At 50.7% G+C, this 21,236-nt stretch overlaps 1 protein-coding gene across 1 annotated transcript; it reads left to right on the forward strand.

Annotated features, from left to right (window-relative positions):
• The first annotated feature begins 618 nt into the window (after nt 1-618).
• PINK1 (PTEN induced kinase 1) lies at nt 619-18,964 on the forward strand. The gene is made up of 8 exons (XM_030805540.1): nt 619-1,106; nt 5,032-5,319; nt 7,084-7,184; nt 11,639-11,821; nt 12,701-12,864; nt 15,973-16,100; nt 16,466-16,702; nt 17,899-18,964. Exons 1-8 carry the CDS (start codon nt 720-722, stop codon nt 18,154-18,156), a joined length of 1,746 nt encoding a protein of 581 aa, XP_030661400.1. The 5' UTR covers nt 619-719; the 3' UTR covers nt 18,157-18,964.
• The last annotated feature ends 2,272 nt before the right edge of the window (nt 18,965-21,236 follow it).

The following is a 21,236-nucleotide window of genomic DNA, read 5'->3' on the forward strand; positions in this document are numbered from 1 at the left end:
TGCGTGTGTGTGTGTGTGTGTGTTTTGTGGTGAGCAGGCATATGCCATTAAACAAACGGTGTGGCTTTGGGCAAGCTGCTATCTTGGGACCTCAGCACACTCATTCATAAATTGTGTCTTTTGGGTGAGATTTCTCTTGGGGTCTTCAAAACCCCTGAGACTCTGGACACATACAGCAGCCTAACGGCATTGAGGAGGGCAAGCATTCAACAGTTAGGACAACGTGAACTGTAGCTCAGCTCTGCCAGGTACCTGCACAAGACCTTGAATGCTGCCCCTTACTATGCCTCGGTTTTCTCATCTATAAAAACGGCATTTTTATCTTGTTGGTGGAGCTGTTAAATAAATTAAAAGACGTAAAGGGTCTGGCACCGTGGTTGGCAAAAAATATGTTTCCCTTCTCAACTTCTCGATTTTGCCCAGGACCAGTGATGTTCACATTCAGGACCTGCCTGTACCGGCAAGCCCTCCACGTGGGTCCGAAGTGCAAAGGGAAAGTCACTGCTAGAGGCGCCAGTGCCAGCATAGCGCCCCGCGCGCCGAGTAGGTGAACTGCCGCGGGGGCCGGCCCCGCCCACCAGCGCCTGCGCCTGCGCCTGCGCTTGCGCCTGCGCAGAGGCGCCGCCCCGAAGTTTGTTGTGACTGGCGGAGGACGCCGGTGGTGGCGGCAGCGGCGGCGGCGGCGGCGGCGGCGGGGAGCACCGGGCCGCGGTGCCACCATGGCGGTGCGACAGGCGCTGGGCCGCGGCCTGCAGCTGGGTCGAGCGCTGCTGCTGCGCTTCACGGGCAAGCCGGGCCGGACCTACGGCTTGGGACGGCCGGGCCCGGCGGCGGGCTGTGTCCGCGGGGAGCGTCCGGGCTGGGCCGCAGGACCGGGCGCGGAGCCTCGCAGGGTCGGGCTCGGGCTCCCCAACCGTCTCCGCTTCTTCCGCCAGTCGGTGGCCGGGCTGGCGGCGCGGTTGCAGCGGCAGTTCGTGGTGCGGGCCTGGGGCTGCGCGGGCCCTTGCGGCCGGGCAGTCTTTCTGGCCTTCGGGCTAGGGCTGGGCCTCATCGAGGAGAAGCAGGCGGAGAGCCGGCGGGCGGTCTCGGCCTGTCAGGAGATCCAGGTGAGCGGGGTCTGTCAGGAGATCCAGGTGAGCGGAGGACTGAGCTAAGCGCGGGGGCGGGTCCTCAGCTGGGCGGGGGCGGGGCTAGGTGTGGAGGCGGGGTGCTGGGCCGTTCGAGAGCCGAGGCTTCGGCCGGAGTGGGGCGGGGCGAGGCTTATTAAAGCTCATCTATTTCACCATTACTGATCGGCTACTATAAATAAAGCCAGCACCTCCCATTTGTTTTAATGTTTCCCTTCCTCAGATGAAGACCTGTTGCCGATTACAGCTTCTGTCGCAGCACAGTAAAAGGCTTTGTGTAAATTTTCTAAAATGTACTGACAACTAAATCATAGCATTCCTATCCCTTTGAGGTAGTTGTCGTCCCTAATTTATGGAGAAGGAAAGTCCTCAGGTGAAGGGACTTGCTCGAATTCACACAGCTAATAAAAGGCAGTGCCCTTAACCACTGAGCCAGGCTGCCTCCGCGGTTTAACCAAAGGATTAGTAGTGACAGAGCTGAAACCGCAGTAAAAACGATGAACGGCGAGAAAAACAGACCTAACATTTTAGTTACCTGTGTAGAGTTATCCCTGCTGACTGGATATACAAGCGTTCTTAGGCTTTTTTAATGCTTAAAATAGCACAAGACTTCTGTTTTTGCCCAGCCAAAGTCTGTATTAGGGTTCTCCGAATGGAACCAATAGGATGTGTCTATTTAGAGGCAGGTTTATTTTGAGGACCTGGCTCCCTATGGAGATTGGCAAAGTCTAAAAGCCGCAGAGTAGGCGGGCAGGCTGGAGAGCCAGGGAGGAGCCAGGGATGCAGTTCAGGTTTGAAGCCTGGCCGCTGGCAGAATTCCATCTTCTTCCAGGGAGGTCACTCTTCTTCCTGGGGGTGTAGAACCACTCACTAAATTAGCATAGCCCCTGCATTTTACAGATTAGGGCTGAGGTGGTGGAAGAGGGAGTGACTTGCCCAAGGACACAGCTGTTAGGGCCCAGCAGTGGCTCCTGGGTTTCCTGGTTTCCATCCCAGTTCTTATTGCTCATCACCAGTGTCTCATGTTTGAGCTCTGGCCAGTTTGGGTTGACAGGTGACATCTGGCCTAGTCCCCAGCCCCTGACCTTGTCTTTTGCCACAGCTTAACTGGCAGAAGCTAAGGATGGGAAAATTTATCTAATCCTGCTTAAAACTAAAGAGGCTTTTTTAACTGAGGAGCTCGATCCACCTAAACTTACCATTCACACACCCTCTTCGCACACTTCACCTGCCTATGCCTGAAAATGTTATTAGTTATCAATTAATTTCACATTAAAAAAAATTTTTTTGGCCGGACACTGTGGCTCATGCCTGTAATCCCAGCACTTTGGGAGGCTGAGGCGGGGGGATCACGAGGTCAGGAGTTCGAGACCAGCCTGGCCAACATGGTGAAACCCTGTCTCTACTAAAAATACAAAAATTACCCAGGCGCAGTGGTGGGCTCCTGTAATCCCAGCTACTTGGGAGACTGAGGCAGGAGAATTGCTTGAACCCGGAGGCAGAGGTTGCAGTGAGCCGAGATCACGCCACTGCCCTGCAGCCTGGGTGACAGAGCGAGACTCCGACTCGGGGGGAAAAAATTGTTTTCACTGGCTACTTTTGCTGGAATTAATTTCCCATGTAAAAAATTCTGGGCCAGGCGCAGTGGCTCAAGCCTGTAATCCCAGCACTTTGGGAGGCCGAGGCGGGTGGATCATGAGGTCATGATATCGAGACCATCCTAGCTAACACGGTGAAACCCCGTCTCTACTAAAAATACAAAAAAATTAGCCGGGCATGGTAGCGGGTGCCTGTAGTCCCAGCTACTCGGGAGGCTGAGGCAGGAGAATGGCGTGAACCCGGGAGGCAGAGCTTGCAGTGAGCCCAGATCGCGCCACTGCACTCCAGCCTGGGTGACAGAGTGAGACTCCGTCTCAAAAAAAATAAAGAATACATTAAAAAAATCAAAAATTCTGAAGCCAGGCATGGTGACTCATGCCTGTAATCCTAGTGCTTTGGGAGGCCAAGGTGAGAGAATCTCTTGAGCCCAGGAGTTGAAGACCAGCTGGGACAACATAGTGAGACCTTGTTCCCACAAAATATTAAAAAATTAGCTAGGTATGGTGGCACGTGCCAATAGTCCCAGCTACTTAGGAGGCTGAGGTGGGAGGGTTGCTTGAGCCCAGGAGTTTGAGGCTGCAGGGAGCTATAGTTGCACCACTACACCCCAGCCTGGGTAACTAACAGGAGTGTGCTAGTAGCAAGCTCTAAAAATTTGTATTTATATTATAAAAATATATACATAATGTGTATATACAATATATGTATATATATCTTATGTATACTATAATATATATGTTCCATATAATAGTATATAGTATGTTTTATATATATACACACACACATTGCTTCTGCTCCATGAAGTTTATAAGGGAAGATGGATTTTCCTTTATTTTTTTTTTTGATACAGAGTCTCACACTGTTGCCCAGGCTGGAGTGCAATGGCACGATCTCGGCTCACTGCAACCTCCGCCTCCCAGATTCACGCAATTCTCCTGCCTCAGCCTCCTGAATAGCTGGGATTACACGTGCACACCACCACACCCAGCTAATTTTTTGTATTTTTTAGTAGAGACGGGGTTTCACTATGTTGGCCAGACTGGTCTTGAACTCCTGACTTCATGATCCGCCTGCCTTGGCCTCCCAAAGTGCTGGGATTACAGGCATGAGCCACCACGCCCGGCCTGGACTTTCATTTTTTTAAAAAGTAGTTAAGTTGCTTACAGATACCAGATGCTTTAGGAGCCCTCTAGAAGAAAAGTTGCCATGGGCTGGGTCATCAGGGCTGGTCACAGAGGAAGGAGGAGCTTGAGTTGGGCTTGATGGCTGAGCAGGGATGAGCCAGACAGAGCGATACTAGAAACAGGGGCTGGCAGGATGCTGTGAGCAGCTTTCAGAGAGAGGTGTCCAAAGGATGAGTGCAGGCAGCATGCAGACCAGCCTGGCAGCAGCCAGAACACAGATAACCTCCTGGGCAGTCTGGTGGACAGCCGAGTGACACATGAAAGCAATGTATTTTGATGTGGCTCAGAGCAGGGAAGGCACGGCACTGAGAGTGGGGTAGTCTAGAGATGGTGCCTGGTAGGCTATGGCCAAGGGGCATATATGCAGAGCTGTGCCTGGCACCCAGGGGTGACTAACCTTGGAAAGGAAGAGCTCAGCAGATCAGACCATTTGAGAGGGAAAGTGGAGCCTGGGTGACTGGAAGAGTGACGTCACCGCTGCCTGAAGCAGGGGAAGACCCAGATTTTTGTCACATGGCTTCTTTCCCAGTGCAGCACTGCCCCCAGCACCTGTACCTCCATCCATTTCTGTCTGAACTCTTGTACTCTTGCTACCTTTCTGGACAGAGTAGCCCCATCGGAGCCCTAAGAGGCAGAGACAGAAAGACAAGACTGAATCCCTCTGCTCTGGGGATGCGCCTGATATCACCTACTTGCCTGAGAGACCCTCTGAGATCACTGTAGATCACACACTCCTGCTAGTTGCCCAGGAGCCATCAGCCAAGGTCTTTGCAGAGCGAGCTGTCTCCATAATCAGACACCTCCAGAACTCTGCTGGAGAGTGAAGGCAGCAAGGAGAGGCACACCGGCTACGGGACGTGGGGTTTCTGACCTCTCAGATCATTGAGTATTGTGATCACAGTGAAGCAATAGAGTTTGAGAAAAATCATTCTGAATAATGAGAAAGAAGATGGCCTGGACCCAGGCTGAGCAGTAGAACCTGGTTGGGTTGTGTTTTTCTGGTTTATTGATCTGGCCGATGCGGACCACGCCTTGCTGCACCTCTCTCTGCCTCCCCTATTTCCCTTTTCTTGGGTCTTCCTAGGCTCCCTGGTTCACGGTGCATTCTTTTTTCCTCACAGGCAATTTTTACCCAGAAAAGCAAGCCGGGGCCTGACCTGTTGGACACAAGACGCTGGGAGGGTTTTCGGCTGGAGGAGTATCTGATAGGGCAGTCCATTGGCAAGGGCTGCAGTGCCGCTGTGTATGAAGCCACCATGCCTACATTGCCCCAGAACCTGGAGGTGACAAAGAGCACCGGGTTGCTTCCAGGGAGAGGCCCAGGTACCAGTACACCAGGAGAAGAGCAGGAGCGAGCTCCAGGGGCCCCTGCCTTCCCCTTGGCCATCAAGATGATGTGGAACATCTCGGTAAGCACCAGGCCTTTCATCTTTAAAGGAGATGTTCTCAAAATGCCCATCTTAGTGGGCCTGGTGAGGATTTTTTCCAGGAAGTAGGTAGGAAAAGACAGATTATCCACAGGAAAGGTGCCTGTATAGTCAGGCTACCTCCCCCTGTTACACAGAAGTCTAAACCAGAATGTTTCAAATTGTATTCTACCCACAGATCACCCAGAGATCAGGTTCAAAGGTAGATTTTGGCCAGGCATGGTGGACCATGCCTGTAAACCCAGCACTTTGGGAGGCCAATCACTTGAGCTCAGGAGTTCGAGACCAGCCTGGGCCACATGATGAAACCCCATCTCTATGAAATATACAAAAATTAGCCGGGTGTGACAGCTTGCACCTGTATGTAGTCTTAGCTACTTGGGTGGCTGGTGGCTGAAGTGGGAGGATCACTTGAGTGCAAGAGGCAGAGGCTGCAGTGATCCAAGATTGTGGCACTGCACTCCAGCCTGGGTAACAGAGTGAGACCCTGTCTCAAAACAAAAAACAAACAAACAAAAAAAACCCAAAGGTAGATTCTGATTGAGCAGGTCAGGGGCGGGGCCTGAGATTCTGCCTTCCCAATAAGCTCCCACGTGATACCAATGCCACTGCTCTGTCAACCACACTTTGAGTAACAAGTGCCTAAACCACTGATTTCTACCCTGATTGGTTAGTTCACCATCCCCTCCTTCCTGCAACCTGCCTCACTGGAGAGGAGGAACTTGATCTCTTTCCTCTAAGCTCACTCTGCAAGCCCACCTCCAGCTCAGAGGCTTGCCTGTCAACTCCCTGCTCTCAACTCTTGGAAGGACTCAAGGCTTTGGGAAATTGAAGAGTATTTTTCCCCCACGAAAACAATTTCTGGCCACTTAATTTATTTACCTTGCCATTGCTAGGTGGGTTTTAAAAATGTATTAAGACCCAATGCTCTGTCTCCTGCCCATCCCTGGGGCCATCCATTCAAGGCCGCGGTGGGAAGTGGCCACAACCGTTCATGGTGGGCCCTAGAGGATGCAGTTTCTTGTTCTGATTTGGGGAATGAAGGTTATTAGACTGTTGCACTCCAAGCTGGGTTAATAGCTAACAAGTAGCCAAATCCTTTGCCTGTGAAACATCCAGTCTTAGCATCAAAACATGCACTGGTTGGGGCATGACAGCTGTTGCATTCACAGCAGCTACAAGATTGTTGATTCTTACCAGATCTTCTTGATACAGGTTTCATATGTCCTGAGAGCCCTTCCCAATACAATGAGGACAATACGGTGCTTTCCCCGCTCTTTGGTTTTTGTCTGTTTGTTGTGGGGGATGGAGGGAGGCTGTTCTGTGATTCAGTACAACTTCACCCAGGGTGGAGCATGTCAGGCTCTGGCCTGGCTGCTGAAGGGAGCCTGCAGAATGAGTTAGTGATCCAGTGGTCAATTTCGAACTGGTGGGGACCAGAGGCACTGATGGCAGGAAGCAGCACCCCATACCCTGATCACCTTGGCATCTCCTCCAGCCCTGGCACCTAGGCTGCAAGAATTTGAGGAGTGTGAGGAATCCTCTGAGTTGGCATGGATGGTACCTCTGTCTGCCTCCCAGGAGTAACTAGTCTCAGCCTGCCACTTAAGAGAGGTCATCTTATCTCGAAGGTCAGAGCCAATTCTAGGCAGTAGCTGCCCTGCCCCAGGTTACAAGTAGGGCTTACAAGGAACTTACTGTTCTGCTCCGGCCTGTGTAACCCTGGGTTCCTTGTGGGTGTTCCAGGCAGGTTCCTCCAGCGAAGCCATCTTGAACACAATGAGCCAGGAGCTGGTCCCAGCGAGCCGAGTGGCCTTGGCTGGGGAGTATGGAGCAGTCACTTACAGGTAGGTGCCCTCTGCCTGCCAGACTGACTAGGACTTCTTTGAGAGCAACTTCATCCATCACTTGTGTCCTCAGCACCTGGTACAGTGTCTGATATGACAGTAGATAATAAAGGCTTAATGTTGGTGATGGATTTTCAGTTAGTGGATAATTTCACCTGGGAAAGATTGCGGGTAATCTGACCCCAAATGATGATGCACATGCGTAATTCACATTGGAGCAGGGGAGAGGAGGCCACCCAAAAATGCCCAGTTCACAGTGTTGCATGATTGATCAGGGTTCTCAGATTCCTCCTAAGAGGAGGGTAGAGCGCCACCTATCGGAATAAACTGAACTTTGTCCCCACCAGAGGGAACACTCATTTCACTAATAGTTATGTGCACTGATGGTGCTAAGAGATTTAAAAAAAACAAAAAGTGGTCTGTTGGCCCAGAGGTCTCAGTGTGGCAGCAGAGAGCCCAGGGTGTAAGTGCTAGAATCAAGTATGCTCGGGCTGAGGGAGCCCAGGGGAGGCGTGTGCTGCAGAGGAGGGGCTGCTCAGAAAGCCTTCTCAAAGGGACAGTTTGTGCCACCTTGTGAAGGATGAATTGGCATTACTTGGGCAGAGGAGTAGGGAAGTGGCATTCCCAGCAGAGGGAAGAGCAAGTGAACAGCAGCTACGCTTTCAGCTCAGAAAAGCCCATGTCCACCACCAGCCTCACCACAGGTGGTGAGGACTGACGCGCAGGCTATGACAGAGGAGATACTGTGTCCGCCTTAATATTTACAGCCTGGCTCATGCCTGTAATCCCAGCACTTTGGGAGGCTGATCACTTGAGCCCAGGAGTTCAAGAGCAGCCTGGGCAACATGGTGAAACCCCGCCTCTACAAAAAATAAATTTTAGCCGGGCGTGGTGGCAAATGCCTGTAGTCCCAGCTACTCAGGAGGCTGAGGCGGGAGGATCATTTGAGTCCAGGGAGGTTGAGGCTGCAGTGAGCCAAGACCATGCCACTGCACTCTAGCCTGGGCGACCCTGGAGTGAGACCCTATCTCTCATTTGTAGACCCACCAAGAAGAGGTGGGTCTGATGCATTTTTGGTGATTTACTGGAGGGCTGGTTTATAGGTCTTCGTTCTGTCAGAAGCAGGGAGGCAAAAGTATGAAATTAAGGGAGTGGACATGGAAAACCCCTTCCATGGTTTGGAGGTTTCCAGTGTGACTGGGAGTCCCTGCAGGCTGGTAGAGGTAGCTGCTCAAGTGGCTGCTGCTTCTCCTGAGGCCTTTGGGGAGAAAATGGACACCTGAATGTCAGCTGCTTTGGGGCTAACATGATCCTCAATGCCTCCTTTTGTGGCGTGAGTGGCAGCCGGCCGACGTGGTGCTGTCCTGCTGCTGGAGCACCATGATGTCTGCTGCTGAGACCTCCCATCTGACATAGTCCCTGTCCCTCTTCGGGGACTTTGTTCCTTTAACAGTTCTCACCGTCTGGCCTCAAATAACACATCTTTTTCTGTTGGTTCCTTTTTGCTCCAGCTGTACTGTAAACACTCTTTGTTTACTGCATACCCCCAGTAAATACCTGTTGAATGACCGGATGGATGTGGCAGCAGGTACATTACCTCAACTTCTGGTGCACCTCGGGAGAAGCTTTCCCAAGAGCACCCTGGGTTCATTTCCTCCTAGCCTCTACTCTCCTGGGGCCCGGAGATTCAAGGCGCTTAACCTGGTCATCTCACTGCATCTCCCACCTTATCTCTCACCCTTCTCATTAGCACCCTACACTCCACCACGCTGGCTTCATAGCTCCTTCCCCAAATGTGCCAGGCTCCTCTGACCATCTCCTGAGCCTACAGCTGGCTACACCTGGGCTGCCCTCCTTCCACATTTCAGGTCTCAGTTCAGACACCCCCAACCCCACCATGTATCTCCCCAGGACAGCCATACCCCTCTGCCCCTGAGCTCCCATGACAGCTGCTGGGGCCCTGACAGCCTGGGGCTGTGATCATGACTTGCCCAGGGGCCCGAGGGTGGAAACGATGCTCTGGCTCCTTTAATTGCGTAGAACAGGGGCCACTCAGGTTGACTCAAGAGCAGGAGCAGCGCGTGGGCACACGTGGACTGCAGCCACACAGCCTGGGGACCACGCAGCACTGGGAGAAGCCAGTGCCCTGCTCTCCCCCTAGCACGGTCTAGGCTCTGCCCCATTCACTTCCCTCCACCATTGTTATGCAGCAAAGGGGGCTCTAGCCTGATGTGCTAGAAGCAATGATACTGGATTTTTGAGAAAAGCCAAGCTTTTTATTGTGAGTCGACTCACATGGAGACAGGAGTAGAATTCAACCCTGTCTCCCTGTGCTAGCTTTAAGGCGGTAATTTTATTAGAGGAGGTTTAAGGGGTGGATTCTAAGATTAGCAGGTGATTGGTGGAAGGAAAGGAGAAGTCTGGACAGTCCTTGGACATGCGCAGTTATCTCTTCATGCCAACTCATGGGTCCCCTGTGCAGATTTGGGAGGAGTGAGTGTGAAACGTGCAGTGGCAATTCAGGCTGTGACATCAGCAAACTTGTTCTGTGCAAGCTGCAGTTGGCCTTGTTAGTTCCAGCCAATTTCAGCCAGTTCTTTTATCTCATAAGCAGAGGGAGTTTCAGCCTTTCAGAAAGTGGTTTCTGCAAACTCAAATTTTCTTTCATTTTTCTGAGACAGGGTCTTACTCTGTTGCCCAGGCTGGAGGGCAGTGGCGTGATCTTGGCTCACTGCGGCCTCAACCTCCCTGGGCTCAAGTGATCCTCCCACCTCAGCCTCCCAAGTAGCTGGGTTTGCAGGCACATGCCACCATGCCCAGCTAATTTTTGTAGAGACAGGGTTTCTCCATGTTGCCCAGGCTGGCCTCGAACTCCTGGGCTCAAGCAATCGCCTGCCTCAGCCTCCCAAAGTGCTGGGATTACAGGAGTGAGCCGCAGGAATTTCCATCAGTTACTGATTTCTTGAACTCGTGGGGACATGGCTCCACTGTCCGCATACTGTTTTTTCCTCACATCTCCTGTTCCTGCTTCCCTTTGGCCTGCTCACCTCTGGCTCCTCATGGCCCCAGTGAAGTCTCGTGGCTTCCTCTCCACTGCAGACTGGCAGATTTCTTCACTCTCACTCTCAAAAAGAGAATCTACTTCCCTCCCTTCCCTTCGTCCAACCATCTGGGTCTTGAGTGTCACTGTAGGTTCACTGCCCTTGGGGCAGGTGACCCCTTGGGCCAGTCAGCTTTGGCTGAAGGGCAGGGCTGGCACACAGCTGGCAGAGCCATCCCATCCAAAACCCAGCCACTGTGCCTCAGCAGGGCTGTGGTTTGGGGGTTGGGGGGCGCTCCCCACAGGAGAAGGAGCAGCCAGGGCAGGCACATGACACTACCACTACTAACTGCATCTGGATCTATTCACTCATTCAACAAAGGTTTATTACACCCATATTCCATGCCATCTATTGTACTAGACTTGGAATAATGGAGAAAATTCAGGCACAGTCCTTGCTCTAGGGAGCTCACATGATTACTCATTGATGAATATCTCTCTCCCCTGATAGATTGCAAATCCATGAGGACAGGGACTCTGTCTTGTTCTGTGCCATAGTTCCACAGCATTCCAGCATGATGTCTGGTACTTGGCATGCAAACAATGTGTATTGGTTGAATGAATAATAGTACAGCTAATATCAGCTGAGAGCTTCCTCTGTGCTAGACACGATTCTAGGTGCCTTCCACACTTTGACAACATTATGCAGCATGTTAACACCACATTCCCCTTGCACCCTGGAGATTGAGCCCAGAGAAGATAAGGACAGAGGGGACACATTCCAAGATAGACCCCCAGTGGATGCCTGAAGCCACAGATAGTAACAAACCCTATATATACTGTGTTTTTTCCTATACACACATCCCTGTGGTAAAGTTTAATTTATAAGTTAGCACAGTAAAAAATTAAAGATAATAAAATAGAATAATTATGACAATATACTGTAATAAAAGTTATGTGAATGTGGCCTCTCTCTCCTCTCTCTAACTATCTTCTTGTACTCACCTGTTCTCAAACTGTGGATAACTGAAATTGCAGAAAGCAAAACTGTGGATAAGGTTGGGTCTACTGTAACTCAGCCAAGGACTTACAGTGGCAGACCTGGAATACAAACCCAGGCAGTCTGATTCCAGAGTGTCTCCACCTGTGTTCAGCCACATGGGATGGATAGGATGGATGGGTGGACGGATGGACAGACGGATGGACAAATGGATTGAAGGATGGGTAGGGGAGTCATCAGATGTGTTCACCAACACCGTGTACAGTACCTGGCACATAGCAAATCTGTGATAAACATTTGATAGTAAGTGAATAATGAATGTCAGTGCCAGTGTTGGTGTGGCCTTAGGTTATTGTCTTTCCAGGTGTTGTATCTGATGCTGGCCTCATATGTTTGTCTCACTTGGCTGACTAGAAAATCCAAGAGAGGTCCCAAGCAACTAGCCCCTCACCCCAACATTATCCGGGTTCTCCGCGCCTTCACCTCTTCCGTGCCGCTGCTGCCAGGGGCCCTGGTCGACTACCCTGATGTGCTGCCCCCACGCTTCCACCCTGAAGGCCTGGGCCACGGCCGGACGCTGTTCCTCGTTATGAAGAAGTAAGTGGCAGCGGCGCGGCAGGGCCCTGGAGCTGCTACATCTCCCAAAGGGAGCTGGTCCCTGCCTTCCACGTGCACCTTGACCAGGGGGTTTCAGAGAACATCACCCTTCCAGAGAAGAAAGCCATGCAAAGGGAGCGTATCTGCCCTGGGGAGCATTTTCCCTGTGGGATGATTTTTCATAGAAACAAACTCTCATCTTCCTCCAGAACATACTTGTCACGTAGTCCTTTTGGTCCATTTGACTGTTAACCTTTTCTGGGGCTGGACTTGTCTGTTTTTAACATAAAAACAGTTCTTCCTCACCCTCTGTATCCCCTAACTTTGCTATAGTGGGTGTTTTATTTTAAGGAAATAATTATCTGCACCGTTACTTTGAATATAGGGAGCCCCAGCTCTTACTTCCTAATTTGAGGATGGTGAGTGGGAGGGAACAGAAAGGATGCTGGGGAAAAATGGGAATCAAAATGCTCCTGGAAGGGGACGAGGAACGGCCTAACCCTAACAGTGATTAAGGTATTAGGAGGCCGGGCATGGTGGCTCACGCCTGTAATCCCAGCACTTTGGAAGGCCGAGGTGGGTAGATCACTTGAGGTCAGGAGTTTGAGACCAGCCTGGCCAATATGATGAAACCCTGTCTCTACTAAACATACAAAAATTAGCCTGGTGTGGTGGCGGGCACCTGTAATCCCAGCTACTCGGGAGGCTGAGGTAGGAGAATTGCTTGAACCTAGAAGGTGGAGGTTGCAGTGAGCTGAGATCATGCCACTGCACTCCAGCCTGGTGACAGAGTGAGACTCCATCTCAAAAAAAAAAAAAAAAAAGGTATTGGGAGTTGTCGATGTGTGGTAGCCAGAGGCCCTGTCCCCTCTCCACCAGCTATCCCTGCACCCTGCGCCAGTACCTTCGTGTGAACACACCCAGCCCCCGCCTCGCCACCATGATGATGCTGCAGCTGCTGGAAGGCGTGGACCATCTGGTTCAACAGGGCATCGCACACAGAGACCTGAAATCCGACAACATCCTTGTGGAGCTGGACCCAGGTAGGAACCTGCTGCACCATCAGAGCTCTTCAGGGGCACTAGAGGGTGGGTCAGGAGCATTTAGGACCGACTCTTCGGGTCCTCTCTGGTTTTGTGTTCTAAGTCATGTCTTCATTTAGCTCTGTACACGAGAGGTTAGCAATCTCTCCCTCAGAACAGGGGTTTTTGTTCTCTCTTTGCAGAGAGACAGCACTTCCCAAGTTCCTTTCTATTGCCCACTTAAAGAACAAGGACCTCAGTGCTGCAAGTTTTCCTAGATAAATAAAGAGGCCCGGCACAGTGGCTCACACCTGTAATCCCAACACTTTGGGAGGCTAGTGTGGGAGGATTTCTTGAGGCCAGCAGTTTGAGACCAGCCTTGTAGAGATCCCTTCTCTATAAAAAAAAATATATGTTTTAAATTAGCTGGAAAAAAAGTTAGCCAGGCATGGTGGCATGCACCTGTAGCCCCAGCTACTTGGGAGGCTGAGGTCGGAGGATCACTTGAGCCTAGGAGTTAAGAGTCTGCAGTGAGCTATGAATGTGCCACTGTACTCCAGCCTGGGCAGCAGAGTGAGATCCTGTCTCAAAAAAATAATAAAAGAGAAGTAGACTTTAGCTCATTATAAAAAATAATTTTCGGCTGGGCATGGTGGCTCACGCCTGTAATCCCAGCATTTTGAGAGGCCGAAGCAGGCAGATCATGAGGTCAAGAGATCGAGACCATCCTGGCCAACATGGTGAAACCCCATCTCTACTAAAGATACAAAAATTAGCTGGGCATGGTGGCACACGCCGTAGTCCCAGCTACTCGGGAGGCTGAGGCAGGAGAATCGCTTGAACCCGGGAGGCGGAGGTTGTAGTGAGCCGAGATTGTGCCACTGCATTCCAGCCTGGCAACAGAGCGAGAGTCCATCTCAAAATAAATAAATAAAATTTTCAAACAATGAAAGCTGTGCAAATGTTAAACCCAATTGCCTCTGGAAATGAGTTGCCTACCACTGGAAGCATTCAAGTAGAAGCAGAATGGCCACTTGCCTAGGAAAATTGTGAGGAGATTCATACATTTGATGAATTTTTGAACTAGAAGATTTAAAATAATTGACTAGAGGAACTGGCTTTTATTTAATATTTATTTATTTATTTATTTATTGAGACAGAGTCTTGCTTTGTTGCCTGGGCTGGAATGCAGTGGCGCCATCTCAGCTCACTGCAACCTCTGCCTCCCAGGTTCAAGCGATTCTTGTGCCTCGGCCTCCTGAGTAGCTAGGATTACAGGCATGTGCCACCATGCCTACCTAATTTTTGAATTTTTTTTTTTTTTTTTTTTTTTTTTTTTTGAGACTGAGTCTTGCTCTGTCACCCAGGCTGGAGTACAGTGGCGTGATCTCGGCTCACTGCAAGCTCCACCTCCCAGGTTCACGCCATTCTCCTGCCTCAGCCTCCCAAGTAGCTGGGACTGCAGGCACCCGCCACCACGCCTGGCTAATTTTTTTGTATTTTGAGTAGAGACGGGGTTTCACTGTGTTAGCCAGGATGGTCTCGATCTCCTGACCTCGTGATCCACCTGCTTTGGCTTCTCAAAGTGCTGGGATTATTATTTTTCGTAGAGATGGGGTTTTACTGTTGGCCAGGCTGGTCTCAAACTCCTGGCCTCAAGTGATCCACCCACCTCAGCCTCCAAAGTGTTGGGATTACAGGTATGAGCCACCACACCCAGCTGGGAGCTGGCTTTTTTTTTTCTTTTTTTCTTTTGAGACGGAGTCTCACTCTGTTGCCCAGGCTGGAGTGCAGTGGCACAATCTCGGCTCACTGCAACCCCCACCTATCGGGTTCAAGTGATTCTTCCGTCTCAGCCTCCTGAGTAACTGGGATTACGGACACATGCCACCACACCCGGCTAATTTTTTTTTTTTTTTTTTTTTTGAGACGGAGTCTCGCTCTGTGGCCCAGGCTGGAGTGCAGTGGCACGATCTCTCAGCTCACTGCAAGCTCCGCCTCCCGGGTCCATGCCATTCTCCTGCCTCAGTCTCCCGAGTAGCTAGGACTACAGGCGCCCGCCACCACGCCCGGCTATTTTTTTTTTTTTTTTTTTTTTTTTTTTTTTGGTATTTTTAGTAGAGACGGGGTTTCACTGTATTAGCCAGGATGGTCTCAATCTCCTGACCTCGTGATCCGCCCACCTCGGCCTCCCAAAGTGCTGGGATTACAGGCATGAGCCACCGCCCCCGGCCCTAATTTTTGTATTTCTAGTAGAGACGGGGTTTCACCATGTTGGTCGGGCTGATCTGGAACTCCTGACCTCGTGATCCGCCTGCCTTGGCCTCCCAAAGTTCTGGGATTACAGGCGTTAAGCCACCGCGCCCAGCCAGGAACTGGCTTTTTAAAGGAATTTTGTGTGGACCCTTTTACAAATAACTAATTCTTTTTTTTTTTTTTTTTTTTCTGAGACGGAGTTTCGCTGTGTTGCACTGGCTGGAGTGCAGTGGCATGATCTCGGCTCACTGCAGCCTTTACCTCCCAGGTTCAAGTGATTCTCCTGTCTCAGCCTCCCAAGTAGCTGGGATTACAGGCACACACCACCACACCTGGGTAGTTTTTTTTGTATTTTTTTGTATTTTTAGTAGAGACGGGGGTTTCACCATGTTGGCCAGGCTGGTCTTGAACTCCTGACCTCAGGTGATCTACCTGCCTCAGCCTCCCAAAGTGCTGGCATTACAGGCCACCGCACCCGGCAATAACTGATTATTAATGCACCTGGTTCTTAGGTTTGGATTTGGGGTTTCAAATTCAAATCAAAGACTCCTGGGGTATAAGGGCCCTTGGAGATCATTTGAAGCAAGCTCTAGCTCCTTTGGTCTTGGGGACAGCTCCAATTACTAGAACATGATTTAAATTGAGCCACACAGTCCTTTGCCTGGGGATTTTGCAGCCCGTACTGGAGGCATTTCCGTGTTCACACAGCAGGCCCTTCTGATCAGCTCTCAGGCCTTGCTGGCCTCCTGGGCCAACACTGAGCCTTTAGCCCCTGTCAGCCATGTCTTGCTGGTGGCTTTAGTAGGGACATAGGAGGGCCTCTCATAGGGAAGGAGGGGAGGAGAATTGGTCACTTTGCTTGCTTCTTCCCAGATGGCTGCCCCTGGCTGGTGATCGCAGATTTTGGCTGCTGCCTGGCTGATGAGAGCATCGGCCTGCAGTTGCCCTTCAGCAGCTGGTACGTGGATCGGGGCGGAAACGGCTGCCTGATGGCCCCAGAGGTGAGTCCCAAGTGTGTCATGCGCCACAGGCAGCCCTTCCCCCACGCGTCCACTGAGTGCAGAAGGAGACTTGATGCCTTGTGATCACCCAACACCTCCATCTTTTCTGACCCATAATTTGGCACAAGTTCCTTCCCTGCCACTTTGCTTTCCTCCGGCTTTCCCTCATGTTCCAGGGCAATGCGAGTCCTGTCACCTAAACCAGGCGGTCTAAGCAGACCCCTTCTGGGTCTGAGCCACAGCTCACTCAAGCTCTGGGTTCCTTGGGACAGAGTTCAGATTAGCCTATGAATCAGGTGACATGCAGGACATGAAAAGGTTAGATAAGCGGGCAGCGTGATGTCTCACCCACTGCTTCTGAGCAGGTGTCCACGGCCCGTCCTGGCCCCAGGGCAGTGATTGACTACAGCAAGGCTGATGCCTGGGCAGTGGGAGCCATCGCCTATGAAATCTTCGGGCTTGTCAATCCCTTCTACGGCCAGGACAAGGCCCACCTTGAAAGCCGCAGCTACCAAGAGGCTCAGCTACCTACACTGCCCAAGTTGGTGCCTCCAGACGTGAGACAGCTGGTGAGGGCACTGCTCCAGCGAGAGGCCAGCAAGGTGAGGCTGTCCCTGGTTTCAAAGGGACGGTATGGATAGAAACCTCTGTTCTCATTCCAGAGTGAAGATCAGGTTTGGGCCAGAGCCACAGTGATAGATCCTCTGTGTTAGGAAGGTAAAGGCTAGTTATAGGAGAACAAAAAACAGATTTTAACATAGATAGTAGTAGGAGCGCTAGCCACCACATCATAGTCAGAATCCTAGCAGTTCAACTCCTATGGCTTTTTTAAAAAGTTGCTTCAAAAGTTGTTCAGAGGCCAGACACAGTGGCTCACACCTATAATCCCAGCACTTTGGGAGGCCAAGGTGGGCGGATCACTTGGGACCAGGAGTTCCAGACCAGCCTGGCCAACATGGTAAAACCTCGTCTGTACTAAAAATACAAAAATTAGCTGGGTGTCGTGGCACATGCCTGTAATTCCAGCTACTCGGGAGGCTGAAGCAGGAGAATTGTTTGAATCTGGGAGACAGAGGTTGCAGTGAGCCACGATCGCACCACTGCACTCCGGCCTAGGTGACAGTGCAAGACTCTGTCTCAAAAAAAAAAAAAAAAAAACTATTCAGAGAGAAAAGGATGCATTTTTGAGAAATGTTTAATGGAGATGTAGCTCATGGAAACAGCTGAGAACTGATCAGGGAGAGATGGAAAACATCTCCTGAGAGCAGATCTGGACATTGTGAAATTAATATAAGGGAATGCAAAGGCAGACCTATCTGAAGCCATAATTGGAGTGGCAGCTGGCTCAGGGGCAGGCTTAGTGCAAACAGCTGAGCCATACCTGCATCCCAGCACTGTTCTGCCACTCCATTAACTGCTCTCTGTACGTGGCCTGCTATCTTGGTGCGCAGTGAAGGTTGAATAACAGCTGCAACCGGTTATGAAATGATAGGAGACTACTTACCTGGTACAAGGGACCAGATAGCTGTGCACAAGAGGCACTGGGCTTTTCCACTGGGGGGTAAGGCTATTTCAACAATGCATGCTGCCCCATGCAGAGGTGTACACGTGGAAAAGCTTGAAGCACGGGTAGGGGGCAGGCAGTATTTGTCACCTGAGTGAAGGGCATCAGTAGGAGATAGGGTAGAGGAAGAACTGGATTGGGACCAAAGAAGGGAAGACCCTCACTAACAAAGCAGGCTTTGGGTTGAGACCGTGTTAACAGATGTTCTAGCTTCAGCTTCCCTTCCTGTTGCAGAGACCATCTGCCCGAGTAGCTGCAAATGTGCTTCATCTAAGCCTCTGGGGTGAACATATTCTAGCCCTGAAGAATCTGAAGTTAGACAAGATGGTTGGCTGGCTCCTCCAACAATCGGCCGCCACTTTGTTGGCCAACAGGCTCACAGAGAAGTGTTGTGTGGAAACAAAAATGAAGATGCTCTTTCTGGCTAACCTGGAGTGTGAAACACTCTGCCAGGCAGCCCTGCTCCTCTGCTCCTGGAGGGCAGCCCTGTGATGTCCCTGCATGGAGCTGGTGAATTACTAAAAGAACTTGGCATCCTCTGTGTCGTGATGGTCTGTGAATGGTGAGGGTGGGAGTCAGGAGACAAGACAGCGTAGAGAGGGCTGGTTAGCCAGAAAAGGCCTCGGGCTTGGTTGGCAAATGGAAGAATATGAGTCAGAGTTCACAGTCTGCAATCCTGTGCTCACAGACATCTGAAAAGTGAATGGTCAAGCTGGTCTAGTAGATGAGGCTGGACTGAGGGGTAGGCCTGCATCCACATAGAGGATCCAGGCCAAGGCACTGGCTGTCAGTGGCAGAGTTTGGCTGTGGCCTTTGCCCCTAACATGAGGAACTCTTTTGAAGGAGGCAGCGTAGCACGTCTGCATTTGCCAACTGGACGAAGGCAGACATCAACATGGGTCAGCACGTTCAGTTATGGGAGTGGGAAACGTCTGTATGAGGCCTGGGCCTCTGCGTTCCCAAGCTGTGCGTTCTGGACCAGCTACTGAATTAATCTCACATAGCGAAAGTGACTAATGAGCAGTAAGTGTGGGGATTTAAACTTGAGAGTTTCCCTTCTGACTAGCCTCTCTTACAGGAATTGTGAAATATTAAATGCAAATTTACAAGTGCAGATGACGTATGTGCCTTGAACTGAATATTCGGCTTTAAGAATGATTCTTATACTCTGAAGGTAAGAACATTTTGTGGGCAGGTATCAACATTGGGGAAGAGAGTTCATGTCTAACTTTATACATGATTTTTAGGAAGTGTTGCCTAAATAAAGCAACGTCAACATGCAGTTAAGGTTCTCTTCAACCGAGCTGTTCTAGTTTTCTCTTCCCCAGCACTGTCATTCTAGATTTTCCATTTCAGTGATTCCCACCCCTTGGTCTACTAGCAACTTTCTTGTATCCTTTGAGGAGACGTTAGGAAGCGAAGGGCGACAGGCTAGTCAGAGACGACACCGGTGGCAGCCAAGAGATCTTTATTGGAGGCTCAGCATGCGAGAAGACGAAGAGAAGGGGAGAGAGAGAGAGCTGCTGGGGCTGAGTATTTATGTCCTTTAGGGTGAGATGTGGTGATTGGTGATTGGTCGGAGGGCGGGACCTCGGAGCTAGCAGGAGGTATTTCCTTTTGACTGGGTGCTTATTTGGCGGGCTGTGCTTGGCGGGTTTAGGGGGTGCCAAGTGGAGGGGGAAGAACCTGGAAGCGATGCCTAAGATGGCGTCTTTGATTTATCCAACATTCCTCCCTTTTTATTGGTTTAAAATGGAAAGTGGGCGTCGTCGTCTATCTGGCTGCTTCCTGCTGAGAAGGGGCATTGTGAGGGGGAAAGTGGAAGGGAGTTTGGCTTGGGAGGGTTGGGGTATAGTAGGAGTATGATTCCGAGCAGTAGGGATAAAATTTCTTGGGGTGTGAAATCTTGAAATGTTCCTTGTAGGTAGAGGTCGTTGAGTGCGGTGAGCCACCCTAGATCATCGATGAGCCAGCTGTCAGTGTGGAGATTGGTTAGGAACTGATGGAACTGGTTAGTGTCCATCTTTAACAGCCTGGGGGTGGGCTATGGAGCTGTAGGAAAATAAAATGACAGTTTAATTTAGGGTGTGGGTTGTAGGAGGCTTTAAGCAGACATACCCTTGTAGAGGCAACTTGTGAAGGCGAGCTGTTGATGGACGGGGTGTCAGCACTCTGTGAGGTTTTCTCTAGAGCCAGTTGTATCTTCACACGTTGCTAGAAGTTGGTAGTTTCTAAGGAAAAACTGGTTAAACGTTTGGTTAGATATTGAACCCAGTAAGGCAAGGGTGTAGAGCACAGAACGCTAGGGCCCCCAGTAGTGGGCCTAGCAAGGAAGGAAGCCAAGCCATGAGAGGGGGTTTAAGAGTGTCCCAGAGGGAGGAACATGCATGGTGGTGGGACTTTAGGCTTCTGGAATGGGCGGAAGGGATGGCACTTTGGAAATGCGGAGTTTGAGAGGGCTGTGAGATATGGGTGTGCAAATGTATTTTGTGGAATGTGAGGAGGTGGCTAGACTTCTTGTTTGATCTGGGTTCGTGGCTGGTTTCAACCTAGAAATGTGAAGCCAAGGAGTTAGACGCCCTGGTGATTCTTGGAGCTTAGCGGCAGTAGGGGTGCAAAGCACAATTTGGAGGGGCCCTTTCCACTTTGGGGTTAGTGGGGCTACTTGTGTGTGGCTTGGTAGGGAGTAGAAAACCCATTCTCCTGGCTTGAGGGGAAATGGAGGTTGTGGGTTGGTGGCATCGGGAAGGAGGCAGTCTTGCCTTTTCCATAGCTCACAACGGATAAAGGACAGGAGGGGGGTAGCTGATGCCTGCTGGGACTATTTTTGAAGTGGGCTCAATGCCAGGTGGGAGTGCCGGGTGACCATACATGATTTCAAAAGGGGACATAAGGGAAGGCTTTTTTGGCAGAACTCGGAGTCAGAACAAAGCTGTAGGCAATAGCTTAACCCAGTCTAGATGTAATTCTAAGGAGAGTTTGGTAAGGGTCTATTTGAGTGTGCGACTGGTTCGTTCAACTTTCCCTGAGGACTGGGGGTGATATGGGATATGGAAGTGCCAGGGGATATTAAGTGTAGTTGTTATGTCTTGTGAAATGTGGGAAGTGAATTCAGGGCCATTGTCAGTTTGGAGAGAGGTTGGGATTCCGAATCTTGGGATAATTTCTGATAAAAGGATAGAGGCAACTGTGCTGGCTCTTTTGTTTGTGGTCGGGAATGCTTCAACCCACCCGGAAAAGGTATCTACGAGAACTAAGAGATAGCTAAGTTTTTTTTTACGGGGGGCATATGAGTGAAATCTAGTTGCCAATCACTTCCCGGAATATGTCCTCTGGATTGGTGAGTTGGGAAAGGTCCTGGCCTTAGTGGGGTTTGTGGGTTTGTACATTGACAAATGGAGCAGGTAGATGTGAGCTGTTGGAGGAACTGTAGATCTGAAGAATCGAGGGTGAAGAAGGAGCTTAGAAATGTTTTTAATGATTGGGGGCTTGTATGGAAGATAGAGTGGAGGTATGAAAAGAGGGTGTGCTTTGGGAGGTTAGGTGGTAAGAGGGTGGCGGGATTGAGGGGT

This window comes from Nomascus leucogenys, chromosome 24, assembly GCF_006542625.1.
Source record: "Nomascus leucogenys isolate Asia chromosome 24, Asia_NLE_v1, whole genome shotgun sequence".
Lineage (NCBI taxonomy): Eukaryota > Metazoa > Chordata > Mammalia > Primates > Hylobatidae > Nomascus > Nomascus leucogenys.

Coding starts and splice junctions, on each gene's coding strand:
- PINK1 (XM_030805540.1), top strand. CDS start 720: ATGGCGGTGCGACAGGCGCTGGGCCGCGGCCTGCAGCTGGGTCGAGCG. Junction 1,107..5,031: donor CGGCCTGTCAGGAGATCCAG/GTGAGCGGGGTC, acceptor TTTTCCTCACAG/GCAATTTTTACCCAGAAAAG. Junction 16,101..16,465: donor GCTGCCTGATGGCCCCAGAG/GTGAGTCCCAAG, acceptor GCTTCTGAGCAG/GTGTCCACGGCCCGTCCTGG.